Below are 20,606 nucleotides of genomic sequence, written 5' to 3'. Positions count from 1 at the left end.
TTGTAGTTTTTTATGACAATTCGCTATAGGTCTCAAGAGTTATCGTTTGAAGTTCAATTTTTGAAGATAAGCTAAACTTGATTGAATAAAAATTTAAACATAAGTATGGTTGGCAACCCTGGCTCAATTATTTAATATACAATATTATTATATAAATACCAAAAGTGCTGCTTTTTAGTAACTTTAATTAGTTATGTGTTTCTTGATGAATTATTTTCAAAAGATGGCAATACTCTTAAATAATTCTTGCGAAATATGTGCAGAATAATCATTTTTGCATTTATGGTAATTAGGTCAACTATATACTTATGCTTGTACAAGTATGTAAATATACATAATTTGGTAATGAAAAAAATTTGGCAACTCTGCATATAATTCCTTTCCTACTAATGTTGGTAAGGAAAAAATCAAAAATATGTAATTTTCTATTCCCAAGCGTTGCAGTGGGGACAGAATACATTTTTTTTCTGAATAAAAAAACACTCAAATATACATATGGACGTATGCAGATTAATGATAACCACAACCTTCATTCAATATTTTTCCAGCACCTATAAACATGCATAACAATAATTCTATGAAAAATCAATGCCACTTTTTATTTATATTTTTATTTAGCCTTAAATGAAAAATTAATGCAAATAAATTTTGCAACTCAATTTACCGTCATTAATGTTACGTATACGCCCCGTGTCATCCATTTGCAATAATCATTAAAGTAAGCTGTTGATCATGAAACTATAAAAATTACACAAATTGCTAGTAAATTCAGTGCTAAATGAAAAAAAGGCAAACCATCTGCATGAACATAACAATTTCGCATCGATTTTCGTGATTACATGCCACTATGCGGACATTACTCATACGCCACGTACCATACAATTATTTGGCTTTTAATCAACTTTTGCGCTAACAACGCTTTGTCTGTCATAAAACGTACGCTGCCGAGGCAAATGTTAATGCTGCAATCAACACGCCATACAGTGTCAAATAACGGCATGTTGACACACACACTAACATATATGCATAAGTATAAGTGTACTCATGCATGTGTATGAAGCAATGAAACGATTGTAATTAGCTGCGAGTTTAATTAAATGTTGGCACCACATTAACCTCAACATAAATTGAGACAAACAGCGCGGTTGCTAATGTGCGTGCGTATGTTTGTATGTGTGCGCCAGCATATTTTTGATTTCCAATACACGTAGACTTTCTGAACATACAAAATTTTATGTGGACGTATTGGGTCTTTTTGTGTTTACTTAGCGAAAGTACTTACGTATGAGCATGTGCTTTCACTCTTGTGTGTATAATTTTGTCTTTGTGGGGTATTAGCAGAATTAATTCATAATTTCGTCACATGTGGTGCTGCTGATGTAATGGCTGTTGCCTGTTGTGCATATTTTTTGCATTTGTATTTGTATACTTTGCGATGAAGCTCAGCTAAAGTGTTTTTCTATGCTTGTTTTGCGCAGTAGATAATGTAAATATTTTTTTAATAAACCTTTAGGCATCATTATTCCGTCAGAAGGCAAATATCTATACTTTTGTATATGTATTGTTTATCCATTTATGAACTTTTATACTTTCAGGTACGTTTTTTATGCTTTTATTTGTGTGTATTTGTATTCTTGTTATGCAATTCATAATAAAATTTGTAACAAATTATACTTTTCTTCCTTAAAAATTTTTTACCTTATCATACATGTATTAATACATTCGCTTGATAGCCTCTCAAATAATCACATTTCATAGATTTTGGTAAGAATAATGTAAAATTAAACTAACGTAAACAAATTTTGTGAAGAAGAAAAACTATTTGCACCTAAAAATTGTTCCTATTTATATACAAATATTAATTACAAAGAACAATTGGATTTTACCAAAATAAAATTGTTCCCTTAAAAACTGTCTTTATAGCAATGCTTTAACTTGAGCTTACAACAACTTTAAACTATTTCCCCATATCCAAATTATTGTACCAATATATCAAATACGACGTCGTCAGAAACTGTTTCCAGTTAGTAAGAATAGCTTTTTTATAAGGCAGAATATACGGAAAATTTTAAGAACTGAAACAGGATATAATTAAAAATGATACACTAAATAATAAATGAAAATAATAAAAAAATCTTGTATTTTGAAACTGTTCCTAACTAAAGAATTTTGATGAACGCATATTTTCATTTGTAAAATAGTTTAAATGTTCCACTGAGACCATTGCATTTTCGTAGACGAAATGTTCCTCGAAGGTAATTTTTCAACCGTTTTTATACTCTCGCAACTTGTTGCTACTGAATATAATAGTTTTGTTCACCTAAGAGTTGTTTGTATCACCTATAACTAATCGAGTTAGATATAGGGTTATGTATATATATAAATGATCAGGATGAAGAGACGAGTTGAAATCCGGATGACTGTCTGTCCGTCCGTCCATCCGTATTTGCAAGCTGTAACTCCAGTAAAAATTGAGATATCTTTATGAAACTGTGTAGACATGTTTTTTGGTACCGTGAGACGGTTGGTATTGCAGATGGGCGTAATTGGACCACTGCTACGCCCACAAAACGCTATTAATCAAAAACAAATAAATTGCCATAACTAAGCTCCGCAATAAGATACAAGACTCTTATTTGGTATACAGGATCACATTAGGGAGAGCATCTGCAGTTTAAATTTTTTTTTAAATGGGCGTGGTCCCGCCCCCTAATGAGTTGTATGTGCATATCTCCTAAACCGCCAATGCTATAATAACAAAATTCACTGGAAGCAAATGTTTTTAGAACCTCTACCTACAGTGTGAAAATGGGTGAAATCGGGTGACAACCCCGCCCATTCCCCATATAACGGTACTATTAAAAACTACTAAAAGCGCGATAAATCAAGCACTAAACACGCCAGAGACATTAAATTTTATCTCTGGGATGGTATAAGGTGATTTTATAGGAACCGCGTTCAAAATTAGTCAGTGGACGTGGCACCGCCCACTTTTAGGTGAAAACACATATCTTGGGATCTGCTTAACCGATTTCAACAAAATTCGGTACATAATATTCTTTTCATATTTCTATGTTATAGTAGAAATCGGATTACAACCACGCCTATTTCCCATATAACATCATTATAAATGATTAATTCGGCGTAAAACTTTGCGTGAATAATACGTTTAAAGTTTGCCGCCTTGTGACCTAAACTGAACCAAAACTGTTCAAGCCCTTAGGTACTGAATATGTGGACCCAAGTGAAGATCCAGAAAGAAATCTTAAAAGAGTATACCATTTGATTTTGCGAGAGTATAAAATGTTCGGTTACATCCGAACTTAGCCCTTCCTTACTAGTTCTATTTATATTTATTAATACTGACATAAATATGTAGCATGCCTTGCCTGGAATCCTTAAAAGAGCATTTTAAACCACTTTAAAGCCACGTGTATGCTTTCATCCTATCTTCAACTACCAAGTGAGTGTGTCACAAACATTTTCGGGCAACTTGTCTGTATTTCATGGGAAGCACAAAAGTAAATACTTAAAACTGTTTGGCGCAGAAAACTTAATAAAAAGAAATCATGCGCGCCCGTCATCTCACTTACACTTAATAATAGCACAAACTTGAACGCATCTAACGGTAGAAACCTGAACTTGGCACCCGTCAATGCAGTGTGCGACAGCAAGTTGTGAAAGCGAAGTGACAGTAAAAAGTTGCCAGATTTACTTGAGTTCAGCGGGAATCTCGGTTGTGAATTTATGTCTTCAAGTTTCTTACGATACGAATTTTTAACTTGAATATTTTCATTTTTTTTTAGAGTTTAAGGGTGGCTTTTGGGTTTAAAGGTGGCTTTATTATGCTGCATTACTTTCCAGTTGATTTTCATATGTCGTCGTTTATGCTCATATGAGTTTATGAGTTGCGACTATATTTGTTCTGGCTTTTTTATTACTCCTCAGCGCTGTGATAGTTTAATGGTTGTCTTCAATCTTTAAGATCTTTTTCGTGAAAGTCATGAATCAACCGCTTGTTTCTGATAAATGTCAATTTTGTGAGGTGATATTTTTTGGCTCTTATAACATTATATGTTTGACTTAAAGTTTATGATTTGATTTTAAAGACTTTTCCAGCTGCTTGCACCTGCTGAGCCTAAATCGTTGATTATTCAATGCAAATATTTATCGGTCATCGCTTTTTTTTTGTTACTTGAAATGCGTTTTCGAATTGTCAGAGGATTATTGAGTACGTTGTAAGAGATATGTAGACTTAGAATGGTAGAATATTCACTTAAAGTCCGACATTTTGAGGGTTTTAGAGTTTTATGTTAGCATTGATCAATTGTAAAGCTTTTCTGTATGAAATAATATTTATTTTGGTTATACGCATGTACCAATTTGTCTCAAACTCATAAGCTGCTCTGTCCAGATTTTGAACCATTATCGGTTCAGCATAACCGACCACCTTTTTCCAATAGCAATCTCGGCGAACTATGTGGAATAAAATTAATCCACTTAGCAGATTTGTTATATGTTCAAGCCCTTCCGTAGATATATTAGGATTTAGTTCACCTTCAAGTATGAGTTAACTTCACTAAAGCAACTTTTTTACTGCTCAATTGTATTATCCGCTTAGGGGTTAGCCTCAGAGTAAAACCTAGTCTAGTTATCGATCGCAGCAACGCTAGAGCACCGAAAGTGTTATTCTTGGGCGATTAAAAATCCGGGAATTTACGATATATATAGTATAGGCTGTAGTGGAAACATCTCTATAGACTAAACCTGGCGTAGAAGCTCAATTCCAGAAGGAACCGGAGCTTGTAGATAACGCTGATGAAGTTTTGAAGAGCCGATACAAAAATGTGTAACATAAGACCATTTTTGAACGTAGCACTCATTAAGTGATCACAACTAATTTTTTTCCTTCAAACAATTGCCCTTATATGTAAACAAGAGGGTAGAGCGAGGATAATTCAATGATAAATACTAGCTTTCCCAACCCACCCTGATTTCGAGCATGTCTTCCCTCAATAATATTGTTATATAATTATTGCATATACATTAGTCCGTTATGACCCAAGTTCCTGTTTTTGCTCTAAAAAAAGGATTCAACGTAAACAAATTGTTTTCAGCTTAAACTGTGCTAAACTTATAATATTTTTTCATATAAATATTTTATATGTTATTTTTTGATCCTCTATAAAATTTCTTTTATATCCAAAGCAAAAAAATCTACAACTTTGAAAAGGTGATACTCTTTTTGTTTCTCTCTACAAAAGAGATCCGAATAATTTTTTCCATAAAACATTCCTTCAAAAGTTATATGCAGTTAAAGTTCTGTATCAAATGCACTGCATTCATGGAGTACACCATGTCGTATGAGTAACATAGAATGTATAAATCACTTGTATGAATGCTCAGGTCATTTGATGTATAACTTTAACTGCGAATAACTTTGAAGGGAATGCTTTTATAGAGCGGAAAATTTCGTGTTAGAATATCACTTTTTCGAAATTGTAGATTTAGTTGCTTAACGTAAAATATCAAAAAAAAATTCTTATTATATACATTGGAACATAAATATCATTTAAGCACGGCTTAATTTGAAAAGAAAGAGCTTGTTTATGTTTGATCTATATTTTTAGGGCATTAACTGAAATTTTAAGGGGTGTTTGCAAAAACACAATCAACTTGTGAAGGACACCCTAATATATACATATATACATATACATACTTCCCATTTGGTGGTAATTAAAATTGTGTCTTGCTAACAATTTAGATGTCAAGCTTTTAATACAGATTTATACCATTTTCAAATTATTTCGTTTTCAATCTTAATAGCATCATTTAATTAACTTATTTGCTGTTTCGACTGTGAGATTAGAATCCTTACATCATCTTATTCACTCTCTCCTAACTATCAAAGAGAACTAGTATATACTACTATACAAATGAACTCTATGTTTGTGTGCGCATTCCTACAAACAAATATAATTAACTTTAAAAATCTACGAAATGTCATTTACACATACATCTATACATACATATAAACATTCTTACTCATTTCTGTATTCGTAACTTTAAAGCACTTAAGTTTATCCATCCTGTAGAATTATTAAATAAATTTCTCGAATTAAATGCGGCAGTCACTTAGATACACTCACTTATATCCACACGCACACACACACATACATATATTTTGTATGAATGAGTATATCTTATCACCAACAAGACCACAGGATTGCACAAGCACATGTGTGTGTGCCGTTGTGTAATAAAATCTTGCTTCAAGAGCTTAAAATGCTTGCCAAAGCGACAGGAATGCGCTGGCATGACAAGGCGTGACGAAGCAAGTATACTTGGTGACATCTTGGCGTGGATGATTGCTAGTTGTAAGTCGTATGTAATGACTAGTAGAAGCATGTGAACAACTGGCATATTTATATGGAAGTTTTCAACACACAATGTGTGAATGTGAGTGTGTTTGTGAATATTTATATATACACTTATACATATATATTTTCGCTACACAAATGCTTGACGAAGACAACAAGTGTAATGGTATTTAAAGTGTATTTACTACACCGCCAATGATGTATATATTTATTGCGACACAAAAACAAAAAAATAAATATTTTTTCTTGAAAAGTAAAGAAAGAAGAGAGTTGTGAAATTTTTAAAGTAAGAGAAAGAAAAAAATATGTGGCAGTAGTGTGATGGTGTCTGCGTTTGAGCGAGCGTATATAAATTAATGACGTGTGTTGCATCCATAAAAATTTTGCCCTACAAGTCTGGATGACAAAGGTGATTTTAATGGTCGCTGCATTAAACATTTCCATTACTTTTCTATTTTTAGAGCGAAACACATAGGAGACTTCAAATGACTTCGATAAAATGTTTAGCTTAAAGATAACTACAAGTAAATGGATAACGATTGAAGCTAATTTTTTTTTAATATAACTAATAATAGAAATTTGAGCTTTATGGTCGTTGGTATTCTATTTTCGTTCCAAAATCATAACACTTGTATTATTTGTTTATAAGATTTATATAGCATTCAGTGCATTCATTAAACTCATGGCGCGTTCTGAAGCAGATTTTTCAGTTTCGAAAACAGAAAAAATCACAGGGAGCCAAATCTGGCGAATATGGGAGCTGAGTGTTGACTCTCGTTTCGTGTTTGACCAAAAAGCCAGTCACAATCATGCTAGAATGTGACGGTCATTATCGTGGTGAAAAATTCATGAATTTTTAGTTTGTAGTTTACGAAGAATTGCTTTAAATAGTATTACTTGATGACTGTTTGACCCTGTGGAACGAGTTTATGTGTATGACATTACGGTTATCAAAGAAAACGACCGAGTTTGAAGTGATTTTTTTGGTTTCGGCACATTTTCGGCTACATTGTTGGACAGTCTCGACTTCTTATTCGTAAACCCATGCTTTGTCACCAGTAATGATGCTCTTAACGAATGTAGGGTCCTCAGCTACGTTGTCAAGCATCTCTTGTGTGACCTCTACTCGACTTTGCCTTTGCAAAAGATTCAGGTCTTTCGGTACGAGTGACACGCTTCATAACCAAAACTTTAACCGAAATGTATAAGAGATATTAAGATCCTTTGCTATCTCTCTGATGCCAACACGACGATTTTGAAGCACTGTTACTTTTACTTTTTCGATATTGCGTCCTTAATAGAGGTGTATGGACGAAGCAAGTTTCCGATGGCTTGTGCGACTTAAATACTTGTATTATATTTGTGACAAAGTAAGTAGGAACACTTTTGCAACATTTTCAACGTTTTCGTAAACGTGATTCCATTGGCAACATAAAATTTCAAGCAAACTCGTTGTTCCATTCATCTTCCATCAAGAAATTTATCGGAATAAACTTTTCACAAATAGTATCTTCATGGTCTGGCATCTCTCTGCTAAGTATAGTTGAAATCAGATAATAACTTTTCAAAGCCCCAAGATAGCTAATATGTGGAGCTCAGTATCTATGGCTAAGTTTATACTGAAATTATTGGTTAATCTGTGAGATGTATGTAACGTATTATTGTAATTTAAAGATTTGTGCCAAAATGAGTGGGTCAATACTTCGCCTAACCCATATGCCCAATGTAAATATTTTCGAACTTTAGGTTGACTTTCTAACGTATATATTGATTAATATGTAAGATTATCTAGATGAAATTCATTGAGCACCGTTTTCAGAGAATATGATATTGTAGTAAATGAAGAAAATAAGTTCAATACTTGTAGTTCTCTTAGCAGTCATATGAACATTTAAAGTTGACTTTATAAAAAAATAAATTATAAAAATAAAAATTATGGGAGTTCCAATAACTAAAAACGATAAATAGTAAACAAAGTTATTTCCTCAGCAATAATTTAACAATAATTGAACCAAATTTGGCAATACATTTTCAGTCCCCGAATGAACTCATAATCCAGGGACTGCAGTTTTGACAACACAACAACAGCATTAAAATATGACTTATGCATGAGTGTGCTGTTAATATGAAAATAAATAGTGCAATATTGATATTTATGGGTGATAGGTGCTTTTACGCCTAGATATCACATACACATTTACTGCATCAATCCGCATACACATCCATATATATGAAACCATTCGTTTTGTTTTGTCCACTAGAGTTTATTTGTTCAAGCGATGATTCAACATTGAAAGAACTACTCAAACCATCGGCAGTTCATCACACGGAAGTAATGGAAACACATACACACACACATCAATACTACATACAGCAGAGTAGCGCTAGGTAAATAGAGACACACACTCGGTTGTTTCTAGTGAGCCGCTTGAAAAACAGAGTGCCAGTGTCCAAGTTAATTGAATGAAGTGCAGGCGACATATTGAAAAATTATTAATAAAAACATGCCTGACCCATTTTTATGACTGACATACATCGGCGCAGCCACACATATACCACTCACACTCACATGTATTTGTATTTATTCATTTATGCTGCTGGCGCTTGCAGGCTCCCATTTCACCGCCGGTTGGCATAATGATAGTGTGTTAGTTGGCACTTAACGGCACAAGCATTTAACCTCAAATATGGCATATGGTATTGTCAGCCCACCGGGCGCTTTGAGTGTCACCTTTTGTTTCTATTTTTATTCCATTTGTTTATTTATGCTTTTTCTTTTAGTATCTCATATCAATGTTTATGTGGTATATTGAATTGTAGAGAGAATATAATATAACATTTCTTCTGAAACGAAAGCTTATGTGCTGCAACAACAACACACGCATACATTAATATATACATGTGGGAATGTTTTTTTTTTTTTTTACATGCATACATATGTGTGTGTGTCCACACGGAAAGTAAAAAGTAAAATGAAGCACCTAACAACCATAGTTTGCAATCGAGTGCGGTGTGAGATATATATATATATATGTGTGCTTAATATAACGGTGCACAGCGGTAAAAGATTACTTAATTGCACAATCAATGGCTGCAAAGCCAATGAAAATGCCAACAATAACATTGTGCTTGGTAAATAATAACAAAAATGCCGGAAAATACTGTGTAAATAGTATAATAACGGTATAAAAATACTTCCTTCTGCGAATGAGCCATACATATAATTGAATTATTCACGGCTTGCATTATTTTATTTTCTATGTATGTGTGTGTTTGGCATTTATATTCGCTGTTGATATATTGATGGATTTTACTTTTGCTTACCATGCTCTGGAATGGCAATACAAGTGGAATAAATTTGAAAATTTTATGGAATTTTAGTAGAGCAGCCACCCACAATAAAGCAAAATATTCTGTGAACTTTTAATAGAAGATTAGTAAGCTATAGTTGTATTTTTTTATATCACTTCATGCCTTTAATTCAATTCATATATAGGACTTTAATATGTAAAACTTTCCTATGTGAAGCCAGAAAACTCATGTACTTCAATCTCATGTGTTGATAAAGCGCTTAGATCTATCACAATTTTGCTTACATTTTTTTGTACCAGCTTGTTCACTTGAATAGCTGAAGGTAAGAGGCCAAAGCTTTTGAACTAGCCATACTTGTCTTATCAAGAAGTAAATAATATCGAAGCAGTTAATATACTGCACCTTAATGGCAGCTATCTCTGCCTAAAAAACGCTGAAATTATTAGAAAGTCTGAAACTATAATTAATTGATTGTTTTCGACAATAGAATCCATGATCAATCCGTAAAAAAGATAGTTGCCCCTCTTCTGTGCGAGACCCTTACCAAAAACGCATCTCATACCAGCATGGTCGCAGAGAAATACCACTTGGATACGAACCGAAACGTAGTTTCGATTGACCATCACCTACCTACCTTGTACTTACCGGTTATGTTAAGCAATGCTATATGCACATATATGCTATATATAATATATAGTACTGTAGTTGGTATGGTTCGCTGAATATATGCTGATGAGTGCCGCTTAGTGAACTCTTACCTGCCCTGCACTATAAAAACCCGGTTTTCATATAGTCAGAGAACAACTTTTGGTGAGTGATACCACAAGATATGAATACTTGTATAAACAAGCTCTCTTCTTGATATTAGGTTTCTGAAGAGGTTGCACAGCAAAATATTTGCCTCAAATACCATAAATTGCATGGAAAGCCATTCTGAAAATTTCCACAATTTAAAAAGCAAATTAATTTGTAGAAACTAAGTTTAAATTAAATGCCCAGCAAGTTCACAGTTTAATGAGTGAGTGAGTGATAATGGTTGAAATGTATAACGCTGACCCTTGTGACGTTGGCTCAGAGGCAGCAAAGCTTTCGACATATTTTCGGTTGTAATCACTTGAAGAGGGTTCAAGCAAACTGGTTCAAATTAGTTTACACAAACAAAAGCTCGATTCTAAGTGGGAAATAAATGCATTGCCTCATTTTACTCGCTTCACAGTGAGACATTTACAAATTAGCGGCCATAAAATGCAATTAATTTGGCGCAAGCATCTTGAGTTCGGGAATCGGTTAACGCTAGCAACTTTTGTAGTTTATATAAAGAAATTGCTGAAACTGAAGAAAAAGGAATGAAAGAAAATTGAAACTTTCCTGTAAACACCAACGAACAAATGTTTAATAATACTCATAACATACTTACATCTACGCATTTGTAACATCAAGCACATTCTGGGGAATTACAGTTTTAATTTCCGTTGTTGTCAGCTAAAGAAAATCCAATCAATATTGACATCAAAAGCGCGCAAAACCTCGACAATCCAGTTCTACTAATTCACATATACAAGCATATATGAGCACACACTCACACATAAAATTTTGTATGAATTCATACATATACATACATATATATGTGCTCGTTCCGCTTGAACAGCTCATTAGCCGCCCATTTTAATGAAATTCAGTTACGCCCAGCTGTTTTGGGGGTAAAAAGTAAAAGTGGAGCTGTGCGCGAAGTTTTAATGAGTGTAAAGTGAACATGTATGTATGTCTGTATTAGGGTGAGTTATATTTCACAAATTAAATTTTTTTTTTTTGCAAACGCTCTCCAAAGTTTCAGTTGTTACTCTAAAAACAAGAGTATAACATAAACAAGCGCTTTATTTTCATTTTAAACCATGCCTAAATCATATCTTTTTCCCATGTATGTACTTGTATATAATATCTGAGTTTTAGATATTTTGCATTAAGGAAGTAAATCTAAAACTTTGAAAAAGTGATATTTTAATACAAAATTTTCCGCCCTATAAAAAATGCCTTAATGATTTTTTTCATAAAAACATGCCTTTCAAAGTTATACGCGGTTAAAATTATACATCAAATGACCTGGGCACTCATACAAGTGATTCATACATTCTGTGTTGCGCATACGACATGGTGTTCTATAAGAATTTAATACATTCAATGCTTAACTTTACTTAATTACTTTACGTATTACTTTTAAAATAATTTTTTTTTAGAAAAAAAAAAAGAAAAAAAAAATGATTGAAATCTTTTTCGTAAGACGCAACATTTTTTTGCGAATATCACTTTTTCAAAGATCTGGTTTTTTTTGCACCCTAGTATGTGTGCTGGTTTTTCCTATGATTTAAATTAGTATTTGGTTTGATCATCGCCACCCACTGTATGCTCCGTGTTGCGTCAAAGCTTTCGAACACCAACTGCAAAGCGTTACATATGTTCGTAGAGAAGCATATGTTACACATACACATTCATACACACATATGTATGTATATAACGACTACTTGCATTTGATTTTGTTGCTAGTGAAAGTGAAAGTGGAAAGTTTTGTAATTAGGTTTTAAAGCTGTAAGTATGCTACGCTGAAGCACTGATTAACAAAAAGCAAAGGCGCGTTGTAACTTTTCTAATTTGCTGTCTATAAGTTTAAACCATTGCTCATTTCTTTAGCTACACTTTATTTCTAACTTTACAACAACAAAAAAAACCGTACCATTCGTTTCTGAAAATCAACAAAATATCTTTATTTTCGAGCAAGAAATTGATTCCACGCTCATAAAATTTTTGATCCTTGCATGCAAAAAACCCGTCCAAGTGGCTTTTGACGTCATGACTCGAGGTGAGAGTGCTCTTATCCTAAAAATTTTGCAGAGACCAGAACAAGTAATAATCCGAAGGTGCCAAATTTGGAGAATATGGTGGGTGTGGTAGCACATCCCATTCAAGCTGCAAAAGCTTTTTTCGAGTCATCAAACTTGTATTAGGTCTCGCATTATCCTGATGGAACACTTAATTTTCTCTTTGTGTGCATAATTCCATTGGTCCAGCTGATCACAATACACTTCAGAATTAATCGTAGTATTGACGGACAAAAGTTCAATATAAACGATACCTTTGAAATCCCACCAAACAGACAACATAACATTTTTTTTAATGTTTATCGGCCTTCGAAGTGGTTTGAGCTGGTTCATCCTTTTTAGATCATGATCCCTTGCGATATACATTCTTGTAAATAACCCAATTTTCCTCGATAGTAACAATTCGCTTTAAAAATATTTCACTACTTTGACGTTTGATAAGAAAATCACATTTGTTAATGCGACGAAGCAAATTTTATTGTGTAAAAACATGAGGAACCCATAAAACGTTTCAAGTGCTTGTGAAAGGCCTAGTTAGACAAATTTAATCTCTCAGCGATCTCACGAGTTGTTATTCGACGATTTGCATCCATCAAAATCGAAATTGCCGAAATTTCGCATAAATTTTGGCGTTGATGTTCGGGCATCTTCTCCATACACATCACAGAATTTTCGCCTCGCTTGAATTGCAGCTTAACACTTTTGATTGTAAAACAGTAAAATATGTCGAAAATGCTGTTTTCGCTCATACATCTTCGATAGGGCACCAAACAAAAACTATTCAAAAAAATTTATGAAACTTTCAAATATATAACGGTAAAGCGGTTAAGTGTGAAGTTGGCTGCAAAAATTCAGTAAGATCAGCTGTTGTCATCAAACGAAGTTACTTAGTGAACGACCCAATATATTAATGAGAGCAGTTTAGGTTAGAAAAACTGAGCCAAAAGCTTCTAGATATTGCACTTAAACATTTTCTAAACAAATTAGAAGCCTTTCCCAACATTCCTTATCATTTTCGTTGAGAAAACCTCCAGCGTTGGTTCATTATATTATATTCTCATCCAGTGGCGGATCCAGATTTCAGTATATGCGAGTCATTTCAAGCATAAACAACAGTAAGTTTTTTCACGCAAATAGTCGCACTTTGTGCCTGAAAAATCGTAGATAAATCAACAATTTCATGATATTAATTGACACCTTATTATCACAACAAATTTTGACTTTTGTGTTTCTCCCTCTGAATTATGACTTGTTCTTGTTGTGTTCAAATTATTGTTAAGAATATCTGATTGGCCATAAGGAACCATTTGCATGACCCAATAGTACGGCGGAAATTTTCGAAAAATTCACTTCTTCAAATCACATGACCTAGGTGAGTAATTCGTAAATCTAGTTTTACTTCTAAATAATTAAAAAAAAAATATGTGAACATTTCTTCAAGCATATTGAACAAGGCAAACATATGCTTTCTTTAACAGTTGGTTTGTCAGCTATCTTTCCAGTAAATTATATATTATATATCTAACTTCGAAGACGTTTTTCAAAAAAAGTCTTTTGTGTTTTTATGATCAAACTTTAAGTTCAGGCTAAATAAATACCTCAGTCTAGTTTAATATTATATCTATAAAAATGAAAAAAAAATAGTTGCAGGTACTTCAGAATAACAGCTATTTACTGCAAGAAATATGAATAGTTTTACTTCTAAATAATTTAAAATATATAAATACCGACAGTAGGCGGCAATATTAAGTATATTTTTGTTACTGCTCTGCTGCTGTTTCTTTATGAGAATAAGCTGACAGTCGCTATTTCAAGTCAGTCACAAGCAAGAGTGATAAAAATTTCGCCATATGTAAATTCGTAGCATCAACCGCTTTGTTACATGTCAAATATTCATTAATAACTAATACACTCACATTTCTATATAAATCGCCAATTATAATCGCTTGTGTGCTACTTGCGTATTTCAATAGCCAAGTTCAATGGCCTGCCTCAATAATTAGGTCAATAAATGTGACATTTTATATCAGCATGACACTGGCCCGCTGTTGACTCGGTCATAACCTCCCGTCGATTTAGTTTCACTGCTCGTTTACTGTTTACGCACCATTTAGTCCACTTGATATACCCCGCAAATCAACAATTTTTATGCTCCTACTGTGTTACATGATTTTTTTTTTTGTTTGTTTTTCTTTTTCCTTCATTTGTCATATTTTTATTTCGCAAATTCGCCGTTATAGTTGTAATAAAATGCTTGGCACACACTTATTTGTTGGCAATTCCTTTGCTATATTGACTCAGCTAGTGGTAAACCGATTAAGCTGAGGTTTTCCGTTTTTCCAATGCTTTAAATTGTTTGCGTTTAAAGAAACTTAAATTAGTGATTCATTTAGGTGTTCAATATATAGTATTGTTGTTGTGAATTAGTACAAGAAAGAAAGAAAAAAATATTTATATTTATTTAGAAATATTATAAAAATTTTATGTCAATTTTTTTTAACTTTCCAAACAATTTTTTTGGCCCTTGAAACCTAACAATTTTTACTCCGGTTAAGGACCTGTGAAATTTAATTTTACGTAGTTTTTTTCCCAAAGGTCGGCCCGTTGTGAAATGGCAAGTTAGTTAGTAATTTATACAAGTGACCTCGTGCTGCCGCTTAAGTTTTTAATCTTCTCAGTTAGTTAGGTTTAACAAGCATCCGTTTAATTGCTGTGCTGACATAGTGGGTTGAGTTGACCCATGCGACGGTAAAAATATAAATTGGCTTTTAGGTTTCAGAAATATAGCCTTGAATTAAAATACTTTTTTCTTACTAATTATGAAGGTATATATACATTTACTATTCAAATATTTTATATAGAAATTTATAATTGCATAGTTTGGATGCAATTATTCCTTATACAAGTATAAAGATCAGACATTAGTTTGTGGGGTTATATCTACAAGCGAATTTCAAAAATCATCACCAATCAACTACAATACATTAATCGAAAACCTATAAAATGCTATAAGTATGCCGCAAATCATTAAGGAGAGCCATCTGTGGTTTGAAAATATTGAAAATGTGGGCGTGGCATTGCACTCTAATAGGTTTAATTTGTATATCTTCTTCTTATATTTATTCAGGCTATATTACCAAAATTTGAACAGGAAGTGCTTTTAATAGCTTTTACAAAAGTGTGATTAGTATATAAATCAAGTACTAAGGAATACAGCTCTTATTTCAGGTCTAAAAATTGTCAAAATTGGGCCATAACTGTTCAAGCCACGCACATACCGAAAATGTGAACCGCAGTGCCTATGGCTGACTTTTTACCGAAAATATCGGTCAATGTCTGAAATGAAATTCGGAGAGAATCCTTATCTGATAGCGATATGTCTGTATGTAGAAATTAGGTGAAATCGGATCAATACTTCTTTTAGCCCCCATGTACCTAATAGAAATATTTTCGAGCTTCCGGCTGACATTATACCGCATATATCGGTCAATATGTAACTTATCTTAACAAAATTGAGTGAGCTGGAGTGGGATAAGCTCGCGTGAAAACTTGCCCTAGCGCCCATATAACTAATATCGGGAATTTCAAACATCCAGTTGACTTTACTCCCTAGATATTGGTGATGATATGTGAGGTAACCTAATGAAACTCAGAGAGCAACTTTTTCACGCCTACTTGTAGCCACCAAACACAAAAAAATTATATTCTCCTAAAAATTAAAATACTGCTTTCATTGATCCCACTGTGCACCATTTGCTTTTAATATAAAAACAACTAATGAAGATTGTTGCGAGCAAGCACATGCTGCGTTTAACATAAATTGTATCTTGGCGCCAGACGTTACACTTCCCCTGCATGTTTACGGCAAATGGTTAAGTTGTTTTGGCACATCGACAGCGTATGTCATAATCTCGAGTGACTTGTTGATACGACACTGTTTAAAAGCGCATAATTTAACAGCAAATTATAAGCAAGAGAATACGCTGAGTAGCGTGTAGGTGTAGCAGAAGTGACTAAGCTGAAACTGTTGCTGGAAAATTTAATGCTGCGTTGGCAAATTAAAATTTTACTAAACGCGCTGTGAAATGAGACGATAAAGTAGCGCGTTGTGACTTGACGCCAATGACTTGTGAGCGATAAACTTTAAAAGCGATAGTAAAAGCGCAGTTATTTGCTTTTTAAGAGCATTTTTGTTGCAGTCTTTTATAAAAGAAATTGCAACTAACAATTTACAGCAGAACACATACTCAATTTGTGCACGTTTCTCATGCACTTGTAGAGCTCTACGGCGTATACGTAACTTTCTGCTGAGAGGCAACATTCACTGTTTGTTGCAGTTAGCGGAATTTACTTAAGTCTGTTGGAATTAAAGTGCTTACAATTTATGTATAATCGATACTTTGTTAAACAGCTTGCTAATCAGCAAACAAAAGCGTAGACGCAGACGAGAGCGCTAGACTTGAAAGGCGCTCTTTTTCAAGGCTTGCTTCAACCTGTTAAATTAAAATTTTTGCTTTTGGAAATGAACGCGAATTGTTGTAACAACTTGTTTTCGGTTTTTTTTTTCATATAATTTAACTAATGATGTAGAAAGCGATGCTGTTTTAACCCAGCAGCCTTTTCTAAAAGTTCGGTATTACCGTGAGAAAGTAACGGCTGCCTTACAAACATACAAACCTTAAACACACTGCGCGCTGCTGTGCTCAAAACTCAGCCATTAATACTTGTATGTAAGTAAAATGTTGCAGTTAATTAAGGACAGAAAGTTTTGTAATTAACTTCAAAAGAAAGTGCAAAGAAAATGAAAGTAAAGTAAAAGTTGAAAATGATCGGCTTTAGCGCTTAGTTGAACTGAGGTTAGCTACTTGCTAAATAGCAGCGGGTTTTGAAGCCTATTCGCAAATGTGTATAAGAGGCGATGAATAAATTGGTGCAAATATTCACTTTCTGAGTATTTGTGTCAACTACAAAAGTAAGTTGTACTGCTGCTTAGTCTTAGTTGTTGTTTGTTGAGGTTTCGGCTGTTAGTAGATTTGTGAGCCCTTTAGGTTTAAGAGTGACGTTGAGTGTTGTACAGTTAAATATGCTAGATATTAGTATATGATAATGAAGTGGCTGTGGTATGAATACTTTTTCGCTATACCCAGAAAATCATTTGATAGCTGAAGAAAAGCCAAAGAACCAGAGAGAGAGAGAAACGGCGGACTAATGTAATCTTAAATATTAATAATCACCAAGTGCACTTCTGTTTCAGAAATATCTGAAATCGACAGATCATTTAACAAGTTCAGACTTCATTAACGTTTTCAACTATTTTCGACCAATTTTTCAGATATTAATTTTTAATTCTTCTTTGTACATAATTTAAAATTAATGCTTGAGTGTTGTTTATAATTTTTATTTTACAATAATTAATTCGCCAATTATTTCGCAAAAGTCGGTCGGTTTTTTCCTTCAAAGTTTCTCGGCGTTATCTGTAGTAAATTTTTATTCTCACGAATGAACATTGCTTTTTTGATTTCGGATGATTCAGCACCAAGTTATGAGGGGCATTTAAATATTTCTTCGTGAAAAATTTATATAACACCTCTCGGATGCCATTCTTAGTAAGTAAAATCATTTCCATTGTAGTAAATTGATTTTGATAATTTGACTGTGCGCAGATGTTTTATTTGTAAAACACCAGTCATGATATGTGGCATAGTGAAAATTGTTCAAGACAAGAGCTTTTTAGTTACGACACACAATTCAAAAATCTTGATAAATTGTCAATTTTGACAAATTGGCAAGATGTTGAATTTGTCAGGTGCACAGAGTAGGGGTGTTAGTAATAAAAAAGACAAGTTAATCACAACTTTCACTTTAAAATTTCTCAATCCAGAGTTTTACAGAAATACCACTGCAATTTTTCGCTTTTGGTTGCCTGCCTCACTAAACATTTCAGTTGCCTTGCATTAGCTTGCTAATAACCTCACTGACTAAAAGTAATTTTCGCGGTTTAGTAGCTATGGAAAATAGTTTGTCGGATGTTTGCACATACGGCAAAGGAAAAATCTGGCATTTCTATTTGTTTAATAAAACATTTTGTGGCATTTACCTAGCGTTAATGCCAGCTAATACAAATTCCAGCCGTCGGCATGCGAGCGGCATAGCTACACCTGCGCACACAGACACACGCAAACAAATAGATACACATAAATTCACATACACATACACACACGCATTGACATATGTTATACACCTGTTCGAAAAGTAGCGTTATGGCGCGCACTTACCATGCTGTTGTGGTCTTCGTTGCGATAATTTGCGTCTTTGCGGCGGCGTTTCCGTTTCGCTGAGACGCGGTTCGCTCGTGCAGTAAGAGCGTGCATTTTCCAGATTATACTGCTGTTGTTGCTGCTGTTGTGCCTGTGCTTGCGCGCGTCGTCGTACCTGCAGGAGGGAAGAACAGATGTGAATATGTGTTAAATATGATTTGTGGAAAGCTGCAAACTAAGTAGAGAAATTTATGAGAAAAATCTTAAACAAGGTTATATAAGTTATATATAAGTTCAGGGGAAAACTCGCAAGTTGATTTCCTTATTGCTTAAAGTGCTACATCTATTTAGTAGACTCCGCCAATAACTACCGTTATGCGTATAAACACGCAAATATCTATAGTTTGTTGGATTATTTTGTTGTTGTAAAGTGTTGTCGTTGTAAGCTAAAACTTTTAGCCGAGGCGCAAAGTTTTTCTAGCGCTCTTTGAAAGTTATTTCGTTGCCATTTTGTTGTTTGTTTGTTGTTGTGCGCAATGCAATGCTTGCCTCGCGCTGTGTTAAGTGAGTGTATATGCTCTTGCGCAACACTTGTTGCATGAACTGTGTGGCAAACAATATTTTCAAGTGTTTGTGCTTGCAGTAGTTTTAGCAGTGGTTTTGTTTTTGTGTCAGGTATTGTTTTTGCTGTTTTGCAAAGTTTAGTTGTTGGTGTGGTGTCAGGTTTTATTTTTGTTTTTGTACACGTTTTATTTTTGTTAGTATGCTAGACTTTATATTTGTTGTTGCGTTTTGTTTGTTATGGTTTTTTTGCACTCTTGTATATAGCCAGTGTTTCAGTAGTCCATGGCGTATACGCAACATGAAATCAAATTAAATTAGTTTTACCACAAAACGTTTTTTCGCTTCAATGGTCGGCTTAACAATTGAGTGTAAATCTTATATATGTTATATATATTGGCATATATATGTATATGCTTATGTGTTTATCACTTTGTGCATATTCTGAATTTTATCTAATAAACGTAATAGCCGGCAATTGAATTGAATCATATGGGGTCGGCTGCTATTTAAATGAAATTATTTTAAAATTGATTAAATAATCAAAGAATATCGCAGTTTTATACAAAATGGCCTGGATACAATGTGTAATATAATTATATTCTTGATCTCGAAATTTAAATGTTTTTAAATAATTTTCATTGTACAAAATGTTATTAGTGACTCAATATTTAAAGTAGTTGCACATTGTTGTATCATAATCGATATGTACATTATTTTCTGCCTGCATTTGTCACATATCAGGAGTACTATTGAGTCTATAAATATGTTCGTATGGTTTTCCAAGAGATTATGATTCCATTGTACCAATATTCCGAATATGCTTTGGAAAGTTACTTTCCTTGTGCGTTTTTTTCAGTCTATGCTATTAGACGCTTTGAAACGATGACTTTCGGCTTAGCTTTTCTTCATATAAATGGAATAATCAGGAACTCCCTTCATCGAATCGTAAACAACAATACTTATTTTCACGCAAATATGTCAAACTTTGTGCATGGAAAGTGTTTTTGCGGGGAGTTCTTGTTTATTAGATTAATATGAAGAAAAGCTAAGCCGAAAGTCATCGTCTCAAAGCGTTTAAAATTATTCGTGTGTTATATGAATTGAAATCAAGAGACATTGAGAGACGATTTTGCATCGGCTTGTGATTGCAGATGAAGAATGAATCCATTACGACAGCTCTTATCGCCAAAAAAAATACATATACGAGTACGATACCTGCC

The 20,606-nt window shown here is 33.7% G+C and overlaps 1 protein-coding gene across 6 annotated transcripts in view; it reads right to left on the bottom strand.

Annotated features, from left to right (window-relative positions):
- Rgk3 (Rad, Gem/Kir family member 3) overlaps window positions 1-20,606 on the bottom strand; it is a 121,794-nt gene that overhangs the window by 38,730 nt on the left and 62,458 nt on the right. For all 6 annotated transcript variants that reach the window (XR_011395838.1, XM_070107700.1, XM_070107701.1 and 3 more), the window contains one exon: window positions 18,841-18,997. Coding sequence is in view for 5 of the 6 variants with exons in the window: in XM_070107700.1 (XP_069963801.1) it covers window positions 18,841-18,997 (157 nt within the window). In the remaining variant the exon portion in view is untranslated. The remainder of the gene's footprint in view (window positions 1-18,840; window positions 18,998-20,606) is intronic.

This window comes from Bactrocera oleae, chromosome 4 (assembly GCF_042242935.1).
Source record: "Bactrocera oleae isolate idBacOlea1 chromosome 4, idBacOlea1, whole genome shotgun sequence".
Lineage (NCBI taxonomy): Eukaryota > Metazoa > Arthropoda > Insecta > Diptera > Tephritidae > Bactrocera > Bactrocera oleae.
The sequence above is the reverse complement of the archived record's forward strand: the minus strand, read 5'-3'. Positions and strand labels throughout refer to the sequence as shown.